Below are 24,123 nucleotides of genomic sequence, written 5' to 3'. Positions count from 1 at the left end.
TCTCTTCCAGTTGCTTGGCCCGTAGCTGTCTTCCAAACTTCTTCACATAGACTACCGAAAGCTTCAAGGGTTGCATCCATTTGTTGAAACATCTCAGTTGGTATTCCATCAGTTCCTGTAGTCTGGTTTTACACCATTGCTTTCAGCACAGCTTTGACTTCTTTTGATACCATTGGTTCTTGATCATAGTCTGGCACCTGAAATGGTTGAACACCCACATATAAGACCAGTAAAATATAGTGTGAACGTTTCTGAAGAACATTTATTTTTAAGAGGCATTAACTTTCTTCCTTTATAACAAGAAAACTTTCTTGAACAAGAACCTTTGCTAATTTGCTTTTGATAATGAGGTTGTTGTTAATATGTTTTGATGCAATGAAATATATTGAATGTGGAAGTAGTTCCACAACCAAGAAAGAACTGAAGGAATTCCAAAGGCAATATTTTAAGTCATGGGATAATTTCCAGTGTGAAATGCTACTTATTCATAAATAGCACATTACTTCAACCGATAATACACCAGTGGACAGTGTAGGAATGAGATAGTAGAGGGGACGAAGTTTGAAGCATCCATTTCTGGGAACTTTGAAGCCCCACTATTTCGAATCACTTAATACCACACATATGTTTTCTCATAATTGCAGAGGCAAATCAATTTTTATCTTCTGTACCAGCGTTCTGTAAACTTTTTCTGTAAAGGACCATATAGTAAATATTTTAGCCTTTTCAAGTCACATAGTCTTAGTTACAACTACTCAGCTCTGTCATTTAGTATGAAAGAAACCATAGACAATGTGTAAACAAATGGTTGTGGCTGTATAAAATCTTATTTACAAAAACTAGTGGTGGTCATTTGGCAGGCAGGTAGTGGTTTGTCAACCCTTCTTTAACACCAGTCATGGCAAATGGAAGTTCTTCATTCAGATAAACTTTTTTCAATATTCACTTTTGGATCTTGGAACCACGTAACTGATCTGGAGACTGGTTCTGTGTCATTTATAGGTTTTCCAAAATATCTGTTGTTTCCTGGTCAAGTTGATGTGAGATTTCTAAGACTTTCTACTAGTACTTTTAAAGAAAAATCATAGGCATGGAATAGTGTGAAAAGGAAACCTGACAGAAAAGAGCCCAAATTTCAAATGAATCTGGAGCTTTTGAGATCCATTTTGAACTCTTACAAAGATGTTCTAGAGCAAAGCTGAGTAAAACGTAGGATAATGTTGGAAAGAAAATACCCACAAGGTAAGTTTGAGTAAGAGTTTGAATGCATTCAACAAAAGTAGCAGAATTTTTTAATAGATTAGATGAGGATATATGCCTGATTACACAGGATCATAGGTAAATATGTAGCAAGGAATTATAATATCAGATCGAAACTCTCATTTTAGCTTGCTGGAACTGAGGAAAAATAGAGCTCTTGGAAGACAACTGCTCAGTAAATTTTCTTGACTAAAACAGTGACCCATGAATATCTGGAGAATACTAGAGCTTCATGCTTAAAAAAAAAAAAACAGTAGCTGAATTTTGCAAAAGTGTCTCTTTAAAATCACTACTTTGAATCTAAGGTGTTGGGTTATTGAAGCATGCATTTTACATTGCATCTCATTATGTCTTGTATGACCCCTTTGTGTGTTTAGTGTAATGTAATCAAGATTTCTATTACCCAAGACCCCTACGTGTTAAAACAAATCTGAAAATTCTGCAATCTGCATCATTTTGGAAGTTTTTAAAAAAATTTCCAGACTGAAAATGCACTACTTTGTGGAAATATGATTATGACCATGAGGTGAGGTCCTTAGAGGCTGTATTAGCCCTGTTTAGTAAGACAGTCATTAGAAGTACGGAGAGCAGAGAAGGACTTGGCATCAACTTTGCAGAAATTATAAACTCTGCTTAGACATTTATTCCTTTTACATCCCTAATGGATTTTTTCAGGGCTGTTTTTCCAAGGTCTCTGTTCAGGTCACTGAAAAGATTTTGTAACTCAGAAACACATTTTTCAAGACACAGAACTAGTTTAGGAGCAGATTTTGTGCATGTGACAAATGTTTGTAGGACATATTTTATTTTTATGAATCTAAGAAAGGCTCAGTAAAATTAAACTATAGATTTATTAGCCACTTTCTTCAGTTCCTTCTTTGAGCAATTTAACAAATAGAATTTCATAAAGAGGTCTTTTATGTAAACACAAAGTACAGTAGAGTTTCTGTTAAAAATGGGCATTGGGAGAAGAAGGACAAATAAGATTACACAATTCTGGTTCTACTTTTTCTTATCTGCAGTGAAATCTTCAAAGTCATCCTTTATTTTTCTTAAAGGTACATGTTGTTGTTGTTGTGTGCCAGCGAGTCAATTTTAACTCATAGTAACCCTATAGGACAGAACAGAACTGCCCCATAAGGTTTCTAAGGAGTGGCTGGTGGATTCTAACCGCTGACCTTTCAGTTAGCAACCTAAACTCTTAATCTCTTTGTCACTAGGGCTTCTAAAGGAACACAGTACTTAATATTAATTTAAGGGCAATTGGACAGGGTGACAAATATGGAATCAAATTCATGGACCTAAGAGAGTTCTGAGCTGAGAAGTCAATAAATTTTAGCCCTGGTGGCTTAGGGTGTAAGAGTTTGGCTACTAACCAAAAGATCGGCAGTTCAAATCCACCAGCTGCTCTTTGGAAACCCTGTGGGGCAGTTCTACACTGTCCTACAAGATCAACTATGAGTTGGAATAGACTCAACGGCAATGGGTTTGGTTTTTATTTATTTAAATTTTATTAAAATTATGATAATAATAAATATTATTGATAAAAATAATGTGGATGCACAACTTGATATTGAGAAGGAACTGTTTTGTCAAAGAAAAAGAAAAATGTATTGAAAAAATGTGGTTTTAAAATTGATACCATCGCATCTTTAATGTTTTGAGTCTGTCAGAAACAAATAGACAAAGAACTCGTGCTGAAACTTTAAGCTGTATAACTACCAGAACACAAAAACTTTATGCTCTAACGCATCCTAATACTTTGATGAAATTCTCATCAGTGAGTAGTAAAAGAAAGAAGGATATAAGTATGGAGAGAAATAAGTGGATTTACACACGCACGCACACACAAGCACATATTTACACAAACATTACAATCATGCATTATAGGAGAAGTCAAATCATTTCCTATGGACATTTAGAATCCCAAAATAAAGGCTAAAATATTATAATTAGTGATCGGGTAGCAACGCAGTAATAAAAATAACTGAAATTGAAAAACTAAACAATTGGAGATAGAAGAGATGCAAAGTTTTGACAATTGATATATCACATCTCTCCTTTAGACTACTGTGCCTATTCCAGAATTTCTCGTGGTTGGAACTGAATGGCAAATGGGCAAATACACATTGTGGCTTGACCCAATGAAAGTATGGCTATGGAAATACAGCATCTGTACCAAATGCCCAAACGGTACAGATAAAACAAAGATTTTAAAATACAGGACACTGTCTATTTAACTAAGAAATGTTTTGCTTTACCTTGATCTACACCCCACCCTAGGTAAACTCAGCTATCATGACTCAGCAAGAAGGTTTCAGATCCCATTCCTTAAATGTTACTTATTAATACCAAGGAAAATTTATTATTCTGTTATAAATGTCTATTGCTATGCTTTGCTATACCAGCATGATCAGATAAAAAAAAAGAAAGATAGCTTGTAAAAATGTTTTATGGAAAAGTAAATTAGATGTCGTTGTTGTTTACTTACCAATTTAGTAACAGTTTTCTGTGAAACAAGTGCCAAAAACAATCAAACAAATAAACAAAAAAACAGTAACTTCCAGATCCTTGGTTTAATAATACACAGGATGTAACCAAAGAGGGAGAGGACCTTAAGATGGAAGTGATGTATTGATCACATCTTATCTATTCCTTGTTGTCCACAGCAAGTTGATTCCTTCAACCTGGCCTCAAGAGGGTTCATTCATTCCATATTGGGCCTTCCACCTTGTAATACTGTTCTGTAATCATATATTTAAAAGTCTGTATTCCATTCATTCATCATATTTCTTATCTGAAGCCTTGGAAGACTGTAACTGCACTTTTTGCTCTGAGCTATTATGACATCAATTAAGAAGTTGTTTAATAGATGATAACCTAATTTCATTCCCAAAATGAACTCTGTAGTGTTTGGAATTTCATGTTTCTTTTATTTTCCATTAAATGCAAATCGTATTGTTTCATTGTATATCAAGGAAGAAAAGAATCTCCTAAAATGGATTAATTAGCCATTTAGGGAATTTACCAAACGTATGCCTTTCGTGTACTTTCAAACCATTGTAAATCCCAAACCAGTCTGAATGCAGAGATCATGACTCCACGATTCATCAGGAATTTCTCTTGATTCCGCCATTAGTAGTACACCACTCCCATGATAGAGATCAGAAATTACAAAGTTGATTTAAAAAAAAAAAAAAAAACAAAAAAACTAAGGCATTTTTCTGTCAATTCTACAATCCTGGTAGATTGAGATTCATAACTTCACTGATTTCTCATTTCATTCATATAAATTAATTATTCTGAGATACATTTTGGTTCATATGTATTTTTCTTTTCCATGGTTACTTTATTGTCTATTGAATAAGGCTTAAATTCCTTAGACGGGTCATTTCCCTCGTCTTCTGTAGTTTTCTTCTTCTTCCGGTTATCCTCAATCGCCACTACTCTCTCTACTCCCTCTTTTCTTCTTTAAATTCCCTCAAAATATCTATGTCATTGTCTCCTCCTTTATCTACTGCAATATGATTTCCTTTCCTCATCTCACCAGCCTCTCTCCCCACACACATTTACCAAATTCTTCTTGCTAAAGCTGTCACTACTTCAAATTCATTGGGCAGTTTTAAATTTCATAGATTATTGGATTTGTTTTTCATGAAAGTCTATTCATCTGGCTGTCATAAATCTACTTCTCTTGGAATTTCTCTTGTCTTTGTTTTTTTCTTCTCTATCTTCTTTTTCATCTGCCTGCTGAACTTAACCCACACTGGTCCCTTTGTCTTGAAGTCTCCTTGCCTCCACGCTCCTTCGTCTCTATCCCTCTTTGTCTAACAGCAATTCATTCTTCTTGATTCCCTTTAAAAGCAAGTACTTCCAAGAAACCTCCCATACTAGAATTCCTTTGTTTTGCATTCTCAGCCATTTGATCCTGCAATTGTACTTTACAGCACTTATCACAGCTGTGATTAAATGATTACCTCGGTCATTTGCCTTCCTTCGCTAGCCTAGGACTCATTTTATGGTGATATCCCCAAGGTTTACTATCAAAACCAAAACCAAACCTGTTTCTGTCGAGGGGATTCCAACACATAGCAACCTTATAGGACAGAGTAGAATTTCCCCATAGGGTTTCCAAGGAGTGGCTGGTGAATTTAAACTGCTGGCCTTTTGTTTAGCAACTAAGCTCTTAGTCACTCCACCACCAGGGCTCCATGGTTTAGTATGGGACCTGGCATACAGTAAAGACTCAACCAATATTTTTTTAATGGACTTTGAATAAATGGTCTTCTTTTCTGCTGAACACCCATTAAATATTCTTTCTCACAGTTCTATCCTTTAACCCTGGACTTCTTGTATTTCATACTAATTAGTCCCACCCACTCTCTCAGCTGTTAATACAAATTTTATATTGCTGACTGAAACAGTAATATCACTAGTTCAGATAATCTTCCTTAATGTCCCATCCCAGTAAACCAGTGCTGTCGAGTCAATTCCGACTCATAGTGACCCTATAGGACAGAGTAGAACTGCCCCATGGAGTTTCCAGGAACGCCTGGCAGATTCAAACTGCCGACACTTTCGTTAGCAATCGTAGCACTTAACCATTATGCCACCAGGGTTTCATAAGGTGCTCAAATTCATTATATCTACAACTTAGTGTAGAGATCAGCCTCCTCCTTCAACATCTACCACTAACAATATCTTCTACCTCCTATAGTTTGGAGCTGCCAGCTCTAATGTTTATCTTCTAATCCCCCTCTTACTATATTTCTCACAGTGAACAAATATAATTTGACTTCCTCTCATCTCCCCAATACTCAAGGAAATACCAAATCCAACTAAAAAAAGGCAAACCAAACCCAACCCATTGCCGTCTAATCGATTCCAACTCAGAGGGACTCTATAGGATGGGGTAGAACTGCCCCATAGAGTTTCCAAGAAGCAGCTGGTAGATTTGATCTTCTGACTTTTTGGTCAGCAGTTGACCTCAGTTTGTTTTAGTTGGACCCCTTCAACACATCCCAGTTGTAATTTCTGCTAATCAACTTTCTACTGTACTACCACAAAATCTCTAAAATGGGTTTCTCTCTGTCTCTTCTTGTTAACCTTAATTTTTTTTTTTTCTTTTGCCAGGCAAGTTACTTATCGAAAGCTTAACTCTAATGATGCTGCTCAACTATTTTAAAATGTCAATACTTCATCATCATCTATAAGTTAAATTTCAATTGGATCAACATGTAATACAAGCCCTTCCATCATTGTCTTACTTTTGTCTTTAGCATTCGCCAAAATGCAAGTTTTGCTCTAGCAAAACCAAGCCACTTGCTGTTCTATCACAACATGATTTTGCTTTTTGCTTAACCTTGCTCTTCATTGTGCTAGGAAAGCTGCCAATGCAGTCCCCCCTACTACCTGGCTAACGCCTATGCATTTTTTAGGACTCGATCTAGCCATCAATTCACGTAAGAAGCAAATCTGATTTTCTCTCCTTCGACCACATAGTCCAGGCCGGTTTCCCTTCTCTCAGTTTCTACAATAGCCATTACCTCTCCAATTCAATTTATCATATTGTATTTGCAATACTGTAAGCTCCTTTAAGGCAAAGACTGTCTTGTTCTTTATATTCCCAACATCTTCTTACACTTTGCATCTAGTAAGCACTCAATGAATTAAATAATGTACTTAGGAATGAAGGAACACTGAATTGGATTAAATATTTAAAAGTAACCACTCATTCCACATTAAAAGATCTACAATCAGTGTCCCATCCATCCGTAAGTCTGTCACCCACGTCTTTATGTAGAGACAACTTTTTCTTGCATTGCGATGCTGGTTCCCATCACCCATCTGTCAGTTTGTCGTATGAGATGGCTTGTAGGGTACTATGATGCTGGAAGCTATGACACTAGTATTTCAAATAGCAGCAGGGCCGCCTATGGTGAACATGTTTCAGTGCAGCTTCCACACTAAAACAGACTAGGAAGAAGGGCCTAGCCTATTTCCGAAAATTAGCTGATGAAAAGCCTATGGATCACAGCAGAATATTGTCCCACATAGTGCTGGAAGACGAGCCCCCTAGGTTGAAAGACGCTCAAAAATACACAGTGATCACAAAGCAATGTACTTGAGCATAACAATGATCATGAAGATGATGAAGGACCCAGAGGCATTTAGTTCTGTTGCACATGGGATCACTATGAATCTAGACAACTCAATGGCAACTAACAAAAATAACAACAAAACTAGCCTGCATTAACCAATTAATTCTGTCATGTCTCCATTTATTCTTTCTTTATATAATATCTTCACTTTGGTTGGATTCATTATTTATCAAAGTAACGCCTTTACTAAATGTGAAAAATAACAAATAAATATTGAAGTATAACCAAAACCAAACCAAACCCGTTGCCTTAAACTCAACTCTGACTCGTAGTGACCCTACGGGACGGAGTAGAACTGCCCATGGAGTTTCCAAGGAGCACCAAGTGGACTAGAACCGCTGACCTTTTGGTTATCAGCTATAGCTTTTAATCATTACACCACCAGGGTTTCCCTGAGTCAGGGACACGATTTTGTCAGGGGTACTTGGTTGGAATAACATGAGGTTTTTTTTTTTTTTCAGTACTGTTCACTGAGTCCTCACTTTTCAAAAGTTAAGCCCCCAGCTGCTGGTGCACTTCTTCTGTTTTTTCTTCGTTTTAGCCACTTGGCAAGTAAATACATTTTTGCAGCCTAAGGGTTACCTCTCAAATTGTTCACAAAACCAAAAAAAAATAAATAAACCTATTTCCTTTGAGTCGATTCTGACTTATAGAGATTCTATAGGACAGGGTAGAACTACCCCGTAGAGCTTCCAAGGAGCGCCTGGTGCATTCAAACTGCCGACCTTTTGGTTAGCAGCCATAGCACTTTAGACAGCTTTAAATGTTGTTTTGTATTCTAAGAAGAATGAATTGGGCAATTTTATTGACTTCCCAAAAGCAGTTTATGAGACATTAAAGAACTACAGAGGTTAGTAAAGGGAATTTTTTTTTTTAATGGAGAGGTATTGAAATACGATACTTTAGCAACTGTATTTGTCAGAAGAACATTCTTCAATGACACTTCATGAGAATATAAAAGTGAAACAATGCGATTCTAAAAATAAGATATCTAGAACCGAATAACTATGATAAGAAATGAATTGTGTTGATTGATTCATAATGTTTTCCTTGCGAAGTTCCTCTGTGAAATTCAATAAAATCAGTATAAAAAGTATTGCAAACATTGTCACCTTAATCAATCCAATGCTGCAAAGTTGTTGGTCTACCAAATTCATTAGTAAATTTGAAGGAAGAATAATAAAGCTAACACTGATTAACAAAAATGTGTCCCCCCAAAAAATCCTGTTTTAGTGGAGAACGAGATCTAACAGAACACAAGGGATGGAATATACTGAGAAAAGTGTTAGAAGTCTTCTGAATAATAAATGGCATGGCTAAAACAAGGCTTGCTAAAGCCATCTGCAAGCTCCAAATTTCTTCTTTCACTCTTGGTTTTCTTCTTCAGTTTTGTGCAGTGGAAAGAATTTCTTCTTGAAGTCTTCCTCCCTGAAATAGAGATAATGGTACCTACCCCATAGGGCTTTGTAAGCGCTGGATGTAGGTGTCCTGTGAATGGAACTTACAAAAGTATAATGATTGTTCACATCCTCAGGCTGTAATTTCTTTTTGAGAGCAAGCTGTGCTTTCTATGCTTCTGTCACACTCCATGGAGTGCCCTCTAAGTGTCAAAATAGGGAGTTTGAGAATAGCATCTACCCTTGTCATGACACTACCCAAGTTAGGAGCAGATGTTCTGGCCACTTGTGGCCAGTGCAATCTGGTGTTGCCACTAAATATTATATAAGCACACTAATATAAATTATGGAATCAAAGTGGCCATTACCAGAAGGTATGGTTCATGAGTAGGGGGACCACACATTGCGGTTTGCCTTGAACAGAGGCATTTCCAAGATGCAGGACTTTCAGTGCTAAAACTAGGAAAAGTCCTGGGCAAGCCAGAATGAGCGAGCGGGTCATCCTGTGACTTGGGGCAAGTCTTGGTTTGTTTGTGTGATATTCCAGGGCCTGAAACAGTGCCTGACATCTAGTTGGTTGCTCAATTCATATTCATTAAATGAATGAATTATTCTAAAAAAAAAAAAAAATCTAACAATTTTTTTTGATATTTTTTCCATTTACTTCTTTTCTTTGCCAACAAGTTTTTTCTTCCTTTTTATTCCAAGTTTATGACTTCAAAATGTCAATAATTCTATATACAGACAAATATACTATTTAGCAGAAATTTAATACATTATTTTTAAATACGCTCACCAACTATTCTTTCAAGACTCAGTAAATGCGAAAATAGGTGAATGTACCTCCTAAACTATAAAGCAGTGTCTTTTTGTTTGTTTGTTTTACATTATCTTATGAGTGTGTAGTGGTATCCTACTCATTTCCAAGAGCCCACAGTTTATTTCTGCCATTAATATAATGGTGATAAAAAATAACAGTGGGTTTTTATTCCTTAACATCAGCGCTTGCTATGATTACTAAGACGGCTTTCAAATAACAATTACAAATCACTATCAGGATTTATGATACAGCCTTATGTGAGTGTAATGATCATGTCAATATATTGAAACCATGTTGATCAATAAATGAAATTTTAATTCAATAGCATATACTTTCTCAGGGGAAAAAATCTATATATATTGGCATTTGTCTCTGATAAAAAGTAGGGTAACAAGGTTATGCTTAGAAAAGGATATAAAGATTATAAAATGATTTCTTTAATTTTTAAAGACTAGTGTATGTGTATATACATATGGGGAGGCCCCGGTTGCTCAGTGGTTAAGCACTTGGCTGCTAACCAAAAGGTCAGCAGTATGAACCCACCAGCCGCTCCTTGGAAACCCTATGGGGCAGTTTTATTCTGTGCTGTAGGGTCACTATAAGTCAGAATTAACTTGACAGCAATGATATAGAGATTTTAAAATATTTCTCAATATTGCCATATTCCTCATTCTTCTGAAATGTAGATATTGTATTAACCTTAATAAAAAAAAATTAGCTCTTCTAAGTGAAGTTCAAGAAATAAGAAAGACACTGCACCCCAACAATCCCCAGGGAATAATTTACTCACCTATATAACTTGTGAAAACCCTGGTGGTGTAGTGGTTAAGAGCTATGGTTCCTAACTAAAAAAAGGTTGACAGTTCAAACCCACTAGGTGCTCCTTAGAAACCTTATGAGGCAGTTTTTCTCTGTCCTATAAGGTCATTATGAGTTGGAAACAACCCAAGGACAACAGGTTTTTTTTTTTTTTTTTAATATACACTGCCCCCAATATTGTTTAGAGTTGAACTCCACGTTGCATAACAAATCGTTGAGCGGTAATGACAGGTTCTGTTTTTTTAGTTCTGGAAAATCTAAAAATATTTTGAGATATGAAAGCCAGGGATAAAAAAATAAATATCCTTCCCACATAAGGTAAGGTTTTTTTTTTTTTAAATGTGACTGAGCACATAAAGATTGGCATTAATTTCTTAAAAGTGGCTAGTATACAAGACTCTTGAAATATATTCAGGTGAGAATACATAGCTTCCCAACCATTTTTATGGTCAGAACTAACGGAAGTTCATTCTCTAACAGTTCATTTATGCTGAGAAACATCTTTACAAGCATGAATTAGTCTGCTAGGGGGCTCCTAGAAAGATAAATTTCATTATTCTCGCTTTCATTTTGGAAAACTTCAGTTTTTAAATAGAACTAGTCACAGGACTGAGAAGTCTATTTCAACATTCGACTTTTGAAGCATCTTACAAATTTTGTTAAGGTTAATTTTTTTATATGTTGGACCAGAAATGTTAATTTTTTTCCCATAATGAGTCCGTTAGTAAAAATCATGATTTCCCTAGTACTAGAAATTATTTGATTTAGAATTTCATAGTACTACCATAAAAAGTATGTATCATAAAATATATCATATTCACTCTTGCATACAGTTTAAATTATTTAGTGGGATTGAGGCTTCATTCATTTCTCTTAAAGAACTATACACTTAAGGAAACTAATAACTGTGCTTAAATAGCAATTTGTTGAGTTCCACTTTGTTTTTATCTCTTTTAATGTGAAACTAAGTTCTGGAGAAAGCCCTGAACCCATTATCATTGAGTCACTCCCGACTCATAGCGACCCTATAGGACAGGGTAGAACTGCACCATAGAGTTTCCAAGGAGCACCCGGTGGATTTGAACTACTGAACCTTTAGTTAGCAGCCATAGCACTTAACCACTACACCACCAGGGTTTCCTGGAGAAGTAAGGAGATTTACTAATTGTCATTCCGAAGGCTTACTGACATACAGGCAGAATAAATGGTAGGGGTCTCCATGAGCTTTCATCTTGTTATCTTGGAGCTGAACTAGGTGGATGTTCTACCAAGTTCTCAGGGTTAAAGAACATAGATCAGGATGGGTTCTGGCCACCACAGTCACCAGCCCCTCTCCTTCAGTCATTGAATCTTCCCTTCCTTTGTATAAAAAGCCCTATATTCATTACCTCTGCCAAGATAAGGGCAGGCTTGATGTCAAATTGAACAAGTTCAAATTCAGCATTATGTATTTAATAAAGTATAGGGTTAATAATCTGGAAAAAAATTAAATTACTGGACCAAAGATTGTAAGATAGAACTTCATGGTCGACCATTTTGTGGTAGGTACTCACTTCCTATATAATTTTGAACAGGGAGTATATGGGCATGTCCGGTCACTGCATGGAACAAAATATAGGAAACAGAAGGATTGCTCCAGTATCATGTGCTCTCATTAAAATAGCATCATTTATTGCCTGTCTTACAGCTGCCTCCTCCCACCCCAATTCTTTTTTCTCTTTTTATTGGTCCATTTTTCCTGGGCAAAAGCAAAATGAGTAGGTTTAGTTTCACTTACTGGTAAACACTGTTTATATTTGGTTAGATCAATTTATATACATAACTTTTATATATTCCTCAAATGATGTGAACAAAGATGGATTTCTCAGTTCTGCTTGCAGCATTTGAAGAAACAAAATGACCCAAACCAGTGTATTTCATGAGAATGCTTCGTGCAACGTCTAAATTTGGGTTTTAATTGACAGTGTGCTATTATTAATTCTAGAAGATTTCTTTTTTCTCTCATAGAGCCAGATGTATTTTACGCTGTGTCCTGATACAGCATGGGAAGACAATGGGGTCACAGCTTGTTCCTACAGAATAGAGAGATTTTAGGAATTCATATTTTTTCTTATAGAAGAAAAGAAAGTATAGAAGGTGCCTTGATTTTTAGAAGGCAACTTTTTAGACACATTTTCTTCAGAAGCAGCTTTTGTACAGAGATCTCATTCTAATCAAATATAACAATGCGTATATAGCTATGAGGAGATGTGTTTACAAGAGATTTGTTTCTGTGCTGTGATATTTTTTCAGCACATGGACAGGTTCTTAGAAAAATATGAGTCCTACCCTAGCCACTCACATGTTTTATCTGCCATATTTAATGATATTATCTTCAACATCCTTATTAAAACTGGTAAGCTGAAGCAGCAAATAGTCGAATGCATTGTTTAAAATTATATTGTTTCAAAGTTCCGTGTACTCATAAGCACTCCTCTGACTCTTCTACTTATCTAAATATCTTGAATAATATCCCAAAAGGATAAAAGAATGAGGCTTTTTCCCTCCTCCACCCACCTTCATCCATATTTGCCTTGGAAATGTTGGATACTCTGGAGCCATCCACTTATCATTTTTCTCATGTTTCAGTAAATCAGTTCTAAAAATGCCTTCATTCTTTGCTTTCTCTGATGTAAATAACTCTCATTATCAAGTGTTTTCTATCATATCCTATATTCAGAATTTCATATTACGCAGGTCTCAGTTGATATCCTAATTTTTAACTCTTTGATTATAAGGCCTAAGAGCAGTCATGGGCTAGCAACATTTTCTTCCTCAGAAACACATTAGTCAATGTTTCCATTTCAAATGATTCATTTCAATCTTTGGGAAGGATGATATTTGACTCCAGAATATTCAGAAATAAAGGGAAATTTTTAAAGCTCTAGCAGGGCCCCTGAGTGGCCATACCAAATCCTTTGAGAAATCAAATGCGTATGGACACATTCAGTAGAGTTTAGTAGAGCAAGGTCATTGCCAGGTATGTAAGAGTAAGATTTCATAAAAGAAAAATATGTTGGGGAGTTTTCTTTCAAAAGTATCACGGATGTTCCTGGAAGCAAATCACATACTTTTAATAGGAAAAAAAAAAAAAAAATCTACTAAATTATCATTGGATTACCTTAGCTTTGTTAATTATGAATAATATATTTTTGGTGTACCTGAATATTTCAGAATACTGCCACCTGGGCACCTTTGGATAGAACAAGAAAAGCAGTCGACCTGGAACTGTGTTTTGCTACATGGGTGTGCTGGTATTTAAACTGTCACGTGAGCTTTCTGCTGAGCTAAATAAGTCCACAGGATGTGACCATCTCTAACACATCAGAGAACTATTGCACTGATTGACCAGGGCCAATTACATTATGCGGGGCAACTAGAGTCACACTGCTAATCATAAAACATCTAGAATTGACTTTAGTTGTTCCTTTTTTAAAATAATACATTATAGCATTCCACTTATCAACCACAAAACCTGTAATGAGTACTTTTTGTCAAAAGAGTTTCTAAATTTACTATGGATGTCCACTTTGCTTATTCAACCTTCCATCAGGTTTTTTTTTTTCCCCCTTGAATGTATTCATTAGGACAACCATAACCTCCTATTGCTGGTAGGTGCCATCAAGTTGATATTCGACTCACAGCAAACCCATGTGGCAGTGGAACTGCCCCTGTGGGGTTTCTAGACTGTAATCTTGATGGGAGCCAATTTCCAGGCCTTTCTTCTATGGAGCCATTGGGTGGGTTTGAACTACAAACATTTGATTAGCAGCCCAGCACCTATTTTGTCACTAGGGTAATCTAACCCTTTTTTCAGTTTGAATACCTTTCATTTTACTTAGTGCTCAAGTACCCCATGAGAATTACCAGCTCAACATGAGACAAGGTTCACAAGCAGTGAAGACAATCAGAGTTCAGTGAGCACAAGCCAAAGACAGAAGGCAGGATTCTTATCCTCTTGATTTATACCCATCTTCTTTATACCAACCCTCACTTGCCACTGCAGAGATATTTTTTTGTGTCTTTTTTTGTGTGTGATCTGCAGCTTGGGAATATGTTAAGTAGACTCAGTACTGAAAAACGTGACAAATGACAGCAAATGTGTGTTTTCTCTTTTTGGGGGGTCTCCTCCACAGAAAAAGGAAATGTAGATTGTGTTCCTAACAAAAGAAGGTAGAAGATGAAAAAAAAAGGAAAAAACCAGTAGAGAATTGGGGATAGAAAAATAGAAGCAAAGCTCTTATGTGGTCTCATCCATTTGCTATCTCTTCTTCTCATTTTATTTCTCTGACCTGCTTTGCTAGTAATGATTGGTTTTTCACTCATGGAGGCCACAAAAACCCAGTGTGAGGTTCACCCCTCACAGTTAAGTGTGTGTACCCACGTTGGTCATCCACTAGGAGTTGAAGTTTACTCCAGCTTGGTCAATCCTTGTTTCACCACCGAGGTGGCAGGTTTTCAAGGGCCAGGAATCAGAGGTGTATGTTTTCATTTTACTTCACATAGATAAAAACAGAAGATTTTAATAAGTAGGTTTTAATACAGTGGAACCTATAGAGAGCTGGAACTCTACAGGACTGCCTTGTATTTTCTGGGTCTCGCAAGTTTTCCACCTTTGACAGGATGCATACAGTCTTACCATGTTTTTTTATCACTATTTGTGGAAAATATTTGAGCTATCCTTCTCTGTCAGGTTTCTGCCTTACACAGGCTCCAGCTTTTGCAGGTTTTACTGTATATATACACATGATATATTAAAATACCAGGAGAGTACCGAGGTGATGGCAACCAAAAGGTTCCTTTTTTTACTTGAAAGCTAGTGCATTTTATCTTACCTGTATTTCTCCACATCCCTCCCTCCCCCGCAGTTCCTTAAAAAAATGCTCTGAATGAATTACAACTGCATTATCATTGCTATCTCCAGGTATGCACTCAGCAGTCAGAGCACTTCCTTAAGCTGCTAATCAAACCCACTGCCCTGGAGTCAGTGCAACTCACAGGAACCCTATAGGAGGAGTAGAACTGCCCATAGAGTTTGCAAGGCTGTAATCTTTACAAAAACAGATTGCCACATCTTTGTCTTGTGGAGTGGCTGGTGGATTCAAACAACCAATCTTACAGTTAGCAGCCAACCAGTTAACCACTGGCTCCACAATTCTGCATTTGGAAGAGGAGAGTCAGATGTTAAAGAAGGACGGAAGAATCCATGAGACTCCTGTTCCTGTGCTAGTTTGAAACTCCAGGTCCCAATTTAGAGCCTTCCATCTCCTGGTAAAATTAGAGCTGGCCCCAGAAGTAAACTGAGATGATTTCTTTGATCATATTTCATACAGATTGTGAGTAATTCAAGGGCAGGAACCAGGCCTTTTCAAGTGTGTACTCACAATGCTAAAATCAGTGTTTAGTACATCCAAAACTTGACCAAACCCTCTGCCATGGAGGTGATTCTGACTCACAGCAACCCTATAGGACAGAGTAGAACTGCCTCATAGGGTTTCCAGGGAGTGGCCAGTAGATTCAAACTGCTGACCTTTTGGTTAGCAGCCAAGCTCTTTAACCACTGTGCCATTTTTTAGGGCTTTAATAGTTACTGTTGAATTGAACTGAATTTTCTGGCACTCAGCAGCAAAAAATATTTTCCAACTAGAGATGATTTAAAACCCCTTCATAGTTTGTGGTGGCACTTCATCTAGCCAATGGAATTTTATTTAGGAGACAGCAAATAAATTATACTGAAACTTTCTTCCAAGTAGTACTAAATTTACTTTACATAATCATTATCTTTTAATCTTAGCATTCTACAAAGGGTACCCTTAATGAGGAGGAAAAAAATACCACAGCATTCTTGAATATAGATTGAAAACCCAACTAACAGAACAGGACCCTGCAGAGATCAATGCAGTGAAAGAAGAATACTGTAGTATTTTCTTTCTTAGAAAGGAGGCAATCTAATCACCTTCAAGTTTCTCACATTTGAGTTATACTACAAATGAGTTTTGTCCAGGTACAGAAAAACCAACAATATTTTATTTATAATCTTATTTTAGCGTTTGAACTACAAATTCTGATTCTAGAGTTGTTTAAAAGATCATGGGTTTTATAGATGTTCATATGTAAATTACGTAAATTAATCTGTTGTTTGCTTACTCTTTTTTTTTCTTTTCTTTTCCATAGAATGGTCCTCCTCATAAATACAGAACAGGTTATTACATGAAAAATATAAGATCTTGCATTTTTTCCTCGTTCTCTCTTAAAAATCTATTTCTAATATTGCATTCCCCATTGGACTACTTCAGAAAGGCATGAGAAAAAAAAAAAAAGAGAGACAAAATAGACTGGATCTCACCACTAGAATTCACCATAAAAATCTCAGAGTGTAACAGAATTCTTACAAAATTTCCTAGACCAGTTCTTTAGGGAATTGAGATCTCCTATGAAAAATATGGCAATCAGGGAAGGGAGGGACGAGATGTGGGAAAATAGTAAATAAGTGCAGCAAAAACAGGTTCTGAGGAATACACATAATTTTGTCTGCTTTAGCTCACAATAGAATTTTTAATAAATAAATTTCTTTTCTTTTTGTTTTTTTTTGTAAAGACACTTTTTTTTGAAACAGTAGATTTAGCCCAGTCATTTGTGTCATTTTTAATAAACTGTCTTTGTTTCGATTGTTTTCTGTAACTCTGTAAATGTTTTAGATTTGAGTCTCTTGTACATTGTCTTTAGAGTTCATTCGGATCAATAACGGTTCATGCACTGAACTGTGTATTGAATTTATTGTGTTAACTGTTGTTGTGTGGTTGAAGGGAGATTTATAAGAGTTATAGTGATTTAGGTGCTCATGCTCGATAGCAGGCATGGGCAGGTGGCTTTCCATGGGTGTGTCCCCTGTAATCTCATCATCCACATTAATGATTTCAACAGTCCGTGTTGGGGCATGATGGTTTTGCCGATGATGCTGCTTCCTCATCTTGTAGAAAATGACCAGCATCACTGCAGCCATAAGTGTGATGGCCACAAAACAGCCAATGATGATTTTGGTAGTCTTCATGACCTCATCGATTCCTGGGATCCCACTGTTTATATCAGTCACTGGGATGGTGAATGTTTTTTCTGTCGACCTTGTGCTCTGTGGTGTGAGAGAGATGGTCACATTGGTGGTCTCCCAGTCGATCACTGGAGTGGGGCCCACATTGTTATCTGTGGTCCGAGCCTCATCCTGAGAAGGTTCCATAGTCTCTACCGTGACGGTTGAAAAGTAAGAGAAGGGAGTAGTGGTTGCCGCAGTAACATTCAGAGTGGCCGAAGCAGTGGTATTTCCAACGGAATTACTCACCATACATGTGTACATGCCTGTATCTTGCACGGTTACATTCGTGAAATTTAATGTACCATCGCTGAGCACAGCTATCCGTACTTTGTACGCCCCATGTGTCATGACTGTTCCGTTTGGCGTAGTCCAAGATACAGAGGTCAGGGACGTGGAGGCTCGGCATTTCAGCTCGGCTGCCATGCCTTCAGTGACATTGAGGTCTGCAGGGGGCTCCACAATCACGGGAGCATAGCACGTGAAATAATTCTGGTCGAGCTCCCCAATGTACCTCCCTTTCAGATTGGGAGGAGTGTTACACCTGGCACAGCAAGCTGTGTTGGAGGGGGCCATGTCTTTTATCCACCAGCTGAGCCACAGTATGTCACAGTTACAGTTCCAAGGGTTGTGATGTAAGTGTATCCGCTCTAGATGATGCAAGGGAGTGAAAAGGTCATGAGGCAGTAATGTTAGATTGTTGTGTGCCAAGTTGATTTCCACTAGTGACTGAAGGTTATCAAAGGCATTCCGTTCAATCACTTGAATCTGCGACTGTATCATCCACAGTTTTTGAAGGTGCATCAACCCCTGAAAAGAGCCAGGCCTGATGGCAGACAAATGATTCCCAGAAAGATCCAACTCATCCAGTTTTATAAGTGGTGTGAGGTTAGGGATTTCCCGGAGGTTGCACATGGCAAGGTTCAAATACCTCAAATTGGACAGACCTTCAAAGGCACCTTCTGAGATGTATGAAAGCCTTTTCAATTCCCCCAAGTCTAGCCGGCGCAAAGAAGGGATTCTATTAAAAGCATAAGAAGGGATGCTTTCAATGGGGTTGTTCCGCAACCAGAGCTCCTTCAGTTTAGACAAATATACAAAAGCTCCATTCGGGATGGTAGTCAGACGATTGTCAAAGAGTTCCAGAGTGTTGAGGTTCGCCAGACCATTGAAAGCCCCAATTTCAATTGTTCTAATGTGATTCCTACTCAACTGTAGGATTTCCAGGTGCCTCAAGTGCTTGAAGCTGTTCACTTTGATGATCTGGATTTGGTTCTCATGGAGGTTCAGCAGCCGCGTGTTGGTCGAGATGCCATCTGGAACCTCGCGCAGGTTTTTCCGAACGCAAATCACCTTGCTGAATTGGTTGCTGCAGGAGCAGACGGAAGGGCAGGTTTGAGCCCGCACCAGACCAGCCACCACAAGAAGTTGGAGAGCCAGCAGCACCACAAGCAGGGGGTCAAATAAGGCCCTGTTAAACCTAGGACCTATCATTATCTGCTGTGGATGTAAGGTCATCTTGTTCAACATTCATAATTTATCTGGTGTTGGTCCTTCTGGAGTTCAAACAGTCTGCAAAAAAAAAAAAAAAAAGATAAGAGCAAAAAAAAAGAGTATTAGCACAAAAGTCTTTCTGGAAAAATGTCAGTGAGTCAGTGTGTCAGTGAAAGTCATCTGTGGCTCAGACTACGAAAACAACAAATCCAATATACCTTATTGAGCAACGCCGTTTATATTTATAGGAACAAGTTTCTGTACTCCAAACTAGCAGCCATCCAAAGTCCATATTCCATCAGATGCACAACAACAGAGAAATGGTGGAGGGCTCCAATGCAGTGTTTACCAACAGATTGTGACCCAACAGCATGAGGGTCTATGTGATGTACTCCACCATTAGGATCAACATTCAGACCAAATTGAAAAAGTTCAGAAAATAAAACTTTGGGCCTGTACCCAACCAACTAAAAGCTCCTTTGCAAAATTAATAACAAGGAACAGTTGTTGTTAAGTCAACTCAGACTCATGGCGAGCCCATGTGAGTGAGAGTAGAAGTGTGCACCATAGTGTTTTCAATAGCTGATTTTTCGGAAGTAGATAGCCAAGCCTTTCTTTGGAGGACGCTTCAGATGGACCCAAACCTTCAACCTTTTTCAGTTAGCAGCTGAGTGGGTTTAATTGTGTGCACCACCCAGGGGTTCCAAAATTAGTAATAAAAAACCAAACCAAACCCATTGCTGTTGAGTTGATTCTGACTCATAGCAACCCTATAAGACAGAGTAGAACTGCCGCATAGAGTTTCCAAGGAGCACCTGGTGGATTCGAACTGCCAACTTTTTGGTTAACAGCCATACCACTTAACCATTATGCCACCAGGGTTTCCAAAATTAGTAACGGCCAAAATTTATTGAAGGTTACTCTATGTGCCAAGTACCATGGGCCGAAAATTTTACAAACAATCCTATTTAGGACTGGCTAGGACTCAGTGCAAAATGAAGATGTAGGGTCTATTGTTCAAACATTATTAAGGATATCAAGATGTTAAGTGCAGACCATTAAGTCAAAAGCAGGCCCTTCTGAGCATGGGGCCCTTTGTGACTGCGCATAGCCCTGATCCTATCTACTCCTCACGGCACTTTGGTGAGGTAGGAACTGCTATTGTCTCTATTTTCAAAATGAGGCAATTTAATCCGATCATCATCTGATGGATTCCCAGGCCTGGGATCTCAAATACTCCACAAAAAAAAGTTGCTGTGAGAACGAGGGCAAAGGCCAACTGTTTTTCACAATTCATTGCTTTAATATCCCTTTCCTTGGGGGGTGGCTTCAGGTGTGAACACTGGTAACTTATGGTACCTCTGAAAATGTGCTGAAATAGTGGCATGAACAAATGTACATAAACTTCTAAAGATTAATCTCATGTACTAAAATTTATTATAATACAGTCAACTGTTACCCATAGACAGGCATACCACAAATGAAAAGCATTCTCCCAAAAAGTGATTTTTATTTACAGAAAAAAAAAGGAAAAAAACTACTATAACAGGACTATTACAAGCCTTGTGTTCTTACTGATTTTAAGTAAATTTATGGGAAGGAAAATAAAATAACACCCTGTCTGCCTCTCTTCCAACACAAGGGGTACTTCCAACAGAGCTCGTGTCACCCAGTATATGCCCTCTCAGTTGGTTTATCATGGATTAGGCATTTATGTTAGTAATATTTCACAAATCTCTGATCTCCATAGGCATTATCTCTTCTATGAATCTCCTGGAATGAAAGAAAGGAAAAAAAAAAAAAAAGCCTCCTCACATTCCAATTCAAAAAGACACAAATTTAGTACTTTTTATGTGCTGCCTTGGGCAAATGATTTTTTTTCTTCCTGGCTCAATCTCCTCACTTGCAAAATGGGGACGATAATATGACCTACCCCTAAGTGTTGGGCTAATATGAAAGACAGAAGAGCTTTGGAGGAAAGGTAGGACAAGGAAAACAATATGGGATAATTAGGAAACTTTTCCAGTTGTCCCAAATGAGCCTTGGAGAGAAGCCAATGCCAGAGATGGGTCCAGTTTCATAGACCTCACTTCCATACTCACCACATAAGGCTGGAGGAGAGAAGGGCTGGCTTCTTCTTATGATATAACCCCTCTACTGGTTGGTGAAATTGCCCAGTATAAATGAGCATTTGTGAATATTTGCATTTGCCTAGAGTACACAAGATGGAGAAGAGGCTCTTTTCCAATAACAGGAGATGCCCTACCCGTTAGAGAAATCCAGCTCCCTGGAAAAAGGAATATCCTTAAACATATACCCACATTTGCAAAACCACCGAAAGGGACTCGAGTCTCAGAAAGTTAAAATCAAGGACTCTTGTTTTCTGGCTTCAGAGGCTTGTTTTTGTCTCCTCCCTTGTGACAGCAAAGACAGTTGACCCATAGATTCTGAGTCACCATTTCTGCGAAGCTTTTCCTGGTGCTCCCAGGGACACCTACTTGCTTCCTTCCTCAGCACTGTCGTAGCTCTAGGTAGACTTTCCACAACACCTAGTATTGTGATCATTTGTTCCTGGGTCTGTTTCTGCCACTAGCCTGTGGACTTCATGGTGACAAGGGTCACATCCAATGGTCTCAGCTTAGCCTATTGCCAACACAATGCCTGGCACACTGTAGGCACCAAATAAAACAACTGCAAATGATATGCAAAATAGTAAATATCGAACTGCAAGTTTCTGCGTATATGTAGTGATCTGTACTAACTGCTGAACAGCAGGGTCTGGCTCATTACATTAATCCCATTGATAAGGCTTTACTGGTTTATCCTACTGTCTCATTTATACTTTGACAACAATACTGTTGGTAGGCTTCACATCCTGAGTTAGCTTTAATTATCTCTCAGTGTAAATTTAAACATGGCCTTAAAAAAAAAATGGACTTTTAGATTTCCATGGCAGAACACTATTTAAATCCCAGTGATGATGACCATTGAGATGTTCTCATTTGTGTGATTTAGTATAGCTTTACATAAGCCACCCCATCCACACTCACAAATACTTGTCAAGGTAATTGTGTCCTAAAAAAAAAAAAAAAACGAGCAAACAAAATAGCATATAAAATCCCCAATACACCAAATAGTAAATGTTTTTAGGGTTGCAGTGCCAGGGTCCTGTTCCTCTATTCCTTTTCCCATTCCTCACCCCGTGAATCTCATCAGAATTCTAGGGAAACACTTAAGAATAACTGGTTGGCTGAAAATAGCATGGAAATCAAGAAGGTATGCCCCTACTCTGCCATTTGCTACCTTTTTCTCTTGAAAATATGGTACAGCAAAGGCAGCCATACCCAGTGGGTAAGAGTAAGATGACCTGGCTTCAAATCCTTGCTGGAATCTCCTTGCCCCAGTGATTAGAAAAGTTACTTCACATCTCCGTGCTTTACATTCTCCATCTGGAACAGGGGAAAGATAGTGTTATCCACCAGAAAGGCTCCTGTTAGAATTGTTATATAATGTATGTCAATTTGTTGTTGTTGTTGTTAGCTGCCATTGAGTTGGCCCCCAACTCATAGCAACCCTACGAACAGTGGAATGAAACACTACCAAGTACTCCGTCGTCCCCAGGATCAATTTTGGATAGGATCATTGTGATCCGTAGGGTTTTCATGGGCTGCTTTCCCGAATTAAATTGCCAGGCCTTTCTTCCTATTTTATTTCAGTCTGGAAGCTCCACTGAAACCTGGTCTGCATTATAACAACATGCAAGACTCCACTGACAGACAGGTGGTATTTGCACATACTGGCTCATAATAAGCAGCATATAAAATTTTTTTTTTTTTTTAGTAAGCATTTAATACATGTTAAAAGTAAAGTTACAAGACACTCACTTTCTTTCTTTTCTCTAACTTGTTGTTGTTGTCAGGTGCCATTGAGCCTGTTAGGACTCATAGTGACCCTGTGTACAACAAAATAAAACACTGCTGGGTCCTGTGCCATCCTCACAACCATAGCTACGTTTGAGCCCATTGCTGCAGCCACTGTGTCAATCCATTTGTATGAGCTAGGATTAATAATAATATCTCTAAACGCTGTGGTAAGGACTAACCGGCATAATCAGAAGCATACTATCAGCAAAACATAAGCAAATGTGATACATTAATATTAATTTAAGATATGCGCTTCTCTCCTTCCTCAATCCCTAGGCCTAGTTTTATTTTCTACTTCTTGCTTACTTCAAGGTCTTTTGACTATTGCAATTAATGAGATTTCCTATAAATCAGTCATAGGTAATGATTTATGAATTACAGCTGGTTCAAAGCTAATTTATAACCTACAGCATACAATGCCTCCTACATGCACTGAATGGAATAAACTACTATCAACAAAGGATTTTCTACTTTAAAATCCAATTTTTGTTATTTTTACATCAAAAGCCATTTTTCAACATCTCTTTCATGAGATGTTTGTATCACATCAAAAGGAAATCAATTTAAAGGTATGCACTATCCATAATGATGTCATCTGACAGTATTTACTTACAAATGGATTTGTGTGAGTTTTGAATTAAACTATGATACTTTGAGCCTTGTCCCAGGGGATGTTCTGACTTTGTCAATAGACCTTTCTTCCTTCATGGCACTGATAAACAGTGTAGTGAGAGACACAGGAGGAATTGTGTGCAGGAGAATAACTGATGGTGTATGCTTTATTTAGCACAGTATCATTGCTAAGTCAGCATAGGTTGTGTCTGGATATTGGAACCAGTTTGGAGGTAAGGTGGGAGAAAGATGAATTTAGTAAACTACAACTCCCTCCACCACCATAACACACACACACATCCCCAACAAACCCCTCTAAACACTGAAAGCCAGTCTGTCTACCCCCTACACAGCCAACACCAAGAACTAAAATCATACCTTACTGCATACATCAATGTGACTTTGGTATTTCACTGTCTTTATTAGCAGTATTTTTTTTTTTTTTTAAGTTCTCTTGGGACTCTCCCACCAAAATAAATGGTTTCTTTTTTCATTACAGGAAGTTTCATCA

At 37.8% G+C, this 24,123-nt stretch overlaps 1 protein-coding gene across 1 annotated transcript in view; it reads right to left on the bottom strand.

The window, feature by feature from the left end:
- Nucleotides 1-16,843: 16,843 nt before the first annotated feature.
- The window catches only part of LRRC4C (leucine rich repeat containing 4C), a 28,841-nt gene continuing 21,561 nt past the window's right edge, over nt 16,844-24,123 (bottom strand). Inside the window, exon 2 of the mRNA XM_023550702.2 lies at nt 16,844-19,155. Within this exon, the coding sequence (XP_023406470.2) occupies nt 17,191-19,113 (1,923 nt within the window). The 5' untranslated portion in view covers nt 19,114-19,155 and the 3' untranslated portion in view covers nt 16,844-17,190. The remainder of the gene's footprint in view (nt 19,156-24,123) is intronic.

Source organism: Loxodonta africana, chromosome 7, assembly GCF_030014295.1.
Source record: "Loxodonta africana isolate mLoxAfr1 chromosome 7, mLoxAfr1.hap2, whole genome shotgun sequence".
In the NCBI taxonomy this organism is placed as follows: domain Eukaryota; kingdom Metazoa; phylum Chordata; class Mammalia; order Proboscidea; family Elephantidae; genus Loxodonta; species Loxodonta africana.
The sequence above is the reverse complement of the archived record's forward strand: the minus strand, read 5'-3'. Positions and strand labels throughout refer to the sequence as shown.